General features: G+C 60.2%; 1 protein-coding gene across 1 annotated transcript; it reads left to right on the top strand.

Annotated features, from left to right (window-relative positions):
* The first annotated feature begins 502 nt into the window (after positions 1–502).
* On the top strand, positions 503–2630 carry LOC119269043 (interactor of constitutive active ROPs 1-like). The gene is made up of 3 exons (XM_037550792.1): positions 503–896; positions 993–1149; positions 1232–2630. Exons 1-3 carry the CDS (start codon positions 883–885, stop codon positions 2231–2233), a joined length of 1173 nt encoding a protein of 390 aa, XP_037406689.1. The 5' UTR covers positions 503–882; the 3' UTR covers positions 2234–2630.
* Positions 2631–4738: the final 2108 nt, after the last annotated feature.

Below are 4738 nucleotides of genomic sequence, written 5' to 3'. Positions count from 1 at the left end.
CCCACCAACGCGCTGGCGCTGGTACGAGCTCTATTGCTCACCAGATGCGTGTCCGTGATGCGCGGTGCTGTTTCTCCGTCGGCAGTTTCTCCCAAGCGGCCAAACAGTCACGGAGGAAGCCATCTCCGTGCCACCGTACCACAAGCAAGGAGCAGCAAGCAGCGAGTGATCACCGACGGTCAGATCGCCGGACGAGCGGTGGCTCATCAGTCCCACACGGGACACGCTCGCAGGCCTCCTTTTCGTGCAAGTTGCCACACGGTGTGGGGGCAGTGGCACGGCCGCGGCTCCACCCTCGCCAAGCTGGTCCTTTCGCCCTCGGCTCGGCGCCATGGCGCTTCGAACACAGTACACCGCAGATGTTCACGTACACACATACACATTCATCCCTACGAGCATCCTGCCACAGGAATCCAAACCCAGTGCTACCAGTAACGTTCCAATCCATCCGCATTAACGCCGGGCCGAGGGTGCGCCACCAACCAGTCGAGGTCGGGGCCTGCGCTGCGCGCGTCGCGTGGCACCGGCGCTCGGGCCGGCTGCGTCCCGTTGCTTGCTCCAGCGATTCTGATTTCTCCCGTTCGAATTTGAATCGCCACTGCACCGCACCGGCCCGGTCGCCTTTACGGAACCCGGCGCCCCTCTCCTCCATTTATTAATCCCGTTTTCCACGAGAGGGCAGAGCAGAGAGAGTGGAGTGGTGGACTGACTCGTGGAGACTCCTTTTCTTCCCCGCGCCGCTGTGCCGCCTGCTCCTCGCCCGCCCGCCTTTCCACCACCCCCGTCCCTCTCCCTCGTGCTCCTCTCCTCTTCTCCTAGGACGACGCGCTGCAGACGGCGAGGCTAGCAGCCAGAGGCCGGGCGGGGCAACGGGCGCCGGCCATGCCGAGATCCAGGTGCGTGCGGTGCCCACTTCCTTCCCTCCAATGTCCGGTGTCGGTTTCGCTCCTTGCTCAGCCATGCACGCCGTTGGTGCGCATTTAATCTCCCAGGGGGTCCGAGCTGCCGCAGCGGGCGTCGCCGCGCGCGCCGCTGCACCTCAAGACCACCGCCTCCTCCGAGGCCAATGGCGCGCACCACCGCCTCCTCGTCGACCGCAGCAGCCCCAAGGTCGCCGACCGCCACTCGCCCCGCAGCCCGCTGCCCGAGGTACGCTGCTGTTTCTCAGTTGTTTACGCTCTGCTCTGCCTATGCTCGCCATTTGATCTGGCGACGGCGGCGCCATTTGCAGAAGAAGCGCGCGGGCACTCGGGTGGCGGAGCTGGAGACCAAGCTGGGGAAGGTGCAGGACGAGCTCAAGAAGCTGCGGGAGCAGCTCGTCTCCGCGGAGGCCGCCAAGAAGGACGCGCAGGTCGCGCTCGAGGAGGCCAAGAAGCACGTCGGCGCCAAGGGGAGCCCCAAGCCGCCGGCGTCTCCTCCCTCCCCCGCCCCTCTACCGGTCCAAGACGAGAAGAAAACCGAGGAGGTGAAGATCGTTGAAGAACCGGCGGCCGAGGAAGCGGAGGAGGAGGAGGGCAGCATAAACTCCCCGGCGACCGATGTGTTCGAGGTCGTCCCGACCGAGTCGGGCGACAAGGAGAACCAGAGCGCGCTCGTCGCCGAGGACAGCGAGGAGGTGAGCTGTGGAGACAAGGCGGCACTGGCCGATGCCGAGGAGGATGTGGAAGTGGAGGAGACCAAGACCATGATTGAGGAGGACAAGAAGGACTCCGCGGCCGCCATTGAAGGCGGCGAAAAGGAGAACCCGGAGGTCGTGGAGCTCAAGGCCCAGCTGATTGCCAAGGAGATGGAAGTCGCCGTGCTCACGGCCGACAATGCGGAGCTCAAGAAGCAGGCCGACGAGGCCGCGGCGGCGGTCAAGAGGGCTGACGAGGAGGCTGTGGCCAAGGCTTTCCTCATCGAGCAGGAGCTCAAGGAGAACGCGGCGCGGGAGGCCCGGATGGGCGAGCAGCTGAGGGCGTCCGAGGCCGCGCGCGAGGCGCTGGACGCCGAGATGCGGCGCCTGCGCGTGCAGACCGAGCAGTGGCGCAAGGCGGCCGAGGCGGCCGCCGCGGTGATCGGCGGGGACGCGCACCTCGTCGGTCACCATGGCCTCGCCGGCAATGGAAGCAACGGGTGGGGGTCCCCGGCGACGATGCCGGACGACGGCGACGACGAGGGGTTCGGCAGCAAGCGGAAGGGCGCCGGCATCCGGATGCTCGGTGACCTGTGGAAGAAGAAGGGCAGCAAGTGAAGTGAAGGCGACAAGCAGAGTGGCATATCTGTGTAATGCCCAACGCTCGTCTCTCTCGGGTCACAGATCCACAGTTCGCTCGCGACGGCGAGCTAGCTCAGCTCAGCTCGCGCTCTAGCTCCATGCATGCTTGGATCGATGCGCTGGTGTTTACTGCATTTTGGTTCGCATTTCGCTTATGTTTGTACGATGATGAGATGATGTTCGTGAGATTAAACTCTGTTTGGTGCTCCCGTCGTGAGCTGTATGATGATGATCGATGGCTTGATGCTGTATTGCTGTTGGCTGCTGTTGCCCATTGTAAGATGCAGTTCGGCGTTATCTTGGATTCTGTTGAAGCTATAACCAGATTGTATGCTTCACGATTTTTTGATGATTATAGGGTCTGCCTACTTCATGATTGTTGATGATTGTAGCGTCTGCTTACTTAACGACTGCTGATGACGGTTTTGGATTTTGGATCCAGTTATTGATGATCGTTTTGGAGTTTTGGATTGAGTTGATGATGAGAGGATTTTTGGGAGATGCGGCCAAAGATTTGAGCAGCACGCCCAGTCAGTCCCAGGTAATAATTTTTGAAATGGCCCGGCGTCAAAGGTCTCCCCTCCTGGACCACAGGCTGAGGCTGAAACCAAAAATAACCCTTTGCACTTTGCAGCGCCACACTGCAAAAGGTGCGAGGCGCTGGGCCACGCACGAAATCTGCGAAAGGCGTACGCGTGGGCCGTATGGTACGTGAATGATCGAGCTGCTCAGAGCAAGCGTCGTCGATTAGGACTCGCTACACCACCATTATCCTAGCATTGTCTCAAAAAAAAAACCATTATCCTAGCAAATCCAAAAAAAATACACGAAATCGATAGGCTAGGGTCGCTCAGACGCTCGCTTGGCTGGCAAGCAAATCAATCAGCAATTATCGAATAATAAAGATCTATGATCCGGTGAAGAAAAGCTGGGAGAAGATTAGGAGTCAAGGATGGTGGGCCGGGCTGGGCTGCCTTTGGGTTTGGGACGATAAGCTTCAGCGGTGCAGTGCGCACACGGCGGATCGATTTCAAAACTGTGGAAGCCCGCTGCTGCGATGCGGCAGCGGCAGAGGCAGAGGCAGACACTGCGTGCTCACAGTCATAGGAACGGGCAGCGCCAAAGGCTGATGAAAGGCAGGCAGCTGGTGCAATGCGATGGCATGGCACAGGGGCGCGAGAGGCGGAGGAGGGAGGCACGCGGTCGCAGCGAGCGCTCGGCTCGGCTTTGCCCGTCGCGCGCACGCAGACGCAGGCGCAGGACATGAGTGGCATGTCCGCTAGCTGTTGGAGCTGTGCTGCCGCCTGGCCCATGGGCTCCGCCGCGCAGGCTGTTCCAGACAGTCCACACACGCACACACATACGTGTCTGTCTGTCCGGCGTGGCCCGACCCTCCGTCGTCGCCCGCTGCCATTGATGAGGACAGCCCGGTGGCAGGTAGCCAGCCAGCCAGCCGGCCGGCCGGTCGCATGCATGCACGGCGCCGGGAGTTCAGACCTGGCCCCTGGCCCAACTCCTCGGCTTGCATCGCATGCATGCATGGTCCGGTCCAGCGGCTCGGCCGACCGGCTTTATTGTCATGCGTGTTGGTGCCGGTGGCCGCTGGCCCGGTCGCCGGAGTGGTTGCGCCGGTTTATTGGCGTCCACCGCGCCTGTCTCTCTCTGTACGACGCGAGGAAATGTGCACTTGCTCCATGTGATGTGCCCAAAACGAGCTAGGACGAGAGATACATGCATGCACGGTACCACTTGAAACTTGAAAGCTCGGCTCTTTGCTGTAACCATGCACGTGCTGGTTGGTGGCCGTGTGCCGCGCCGTTTCTCGGCATCTGACCGTGGAAACATGCATGACAAGCATTCTGCAATAGCATGGCTCGTCCAGATAAAGGCGGAGAAAATCTATCGCAGTGTACGTACATCGTCGCTAGGTTTTACTTGGGGGTGGACGGTTTCAGAAGTTTTGCGATGCTGGGGATCGGGAGACATGCCAAGGTGTTGGTTGGTTCCTGGTAGAGGGGCCTTGTGGTAATGCGCGCGCTGTAAACGTATGTAGCACGCACAGTGTCGACGATCGCGACTGCACCGGCCATGGCCCATGGGCCATGGGGATGGGGGGGCACACATTTTCTGGTTCGTGGAGCAGTGTGGCTCCGTATTAATGTTGTGGCCTTTGCTCTGCGTGGTGTAGGCCACAGCCAACACGCGCAGCTAGTCTCGGTACAGACCACGCAAGGTTCCCACGTTCAAGTGTGGATCGCGGGTGTGGATCGGAGGGCACCTTTCTCTTCTCTCTGCATTTCTCAAATGACAGGTGATTGATTGCCAACTGAGCCTAGTTAGCTTCTTTGTGATGGACCAGGGGCGGTTGTGGTGACTTCTTTAATTTTACAATAATATTCCGGCTTAGTTTTTTGAGATGCTCACAGGGATAGGGCATGTGCGTCTGGGTTCATAGGGAATAATTGCATGTGTGTATATAGT

Source organism: Triticum dicoccoides, chromosome 3A (assembly GCF_002162155.2).
Source record: "Triticum dicoccoides isolate Atlit2015 ecotype Zavitan chromosome 3A, WEW_v2.0, whole genome shotgun sequence".
NCBI classification, from domain to species: domain Eukaryota; kingdom Viridiplantae; phylum Streptophyta; class Magnoliopsida; order Poales; family Poaceae; genus Triticum; species Triticum dicoccoides.
Note: the sequence above shows the minus strand (reverse complement) of the source record. Positions and strands in the feature narration are given on the sequence as shown.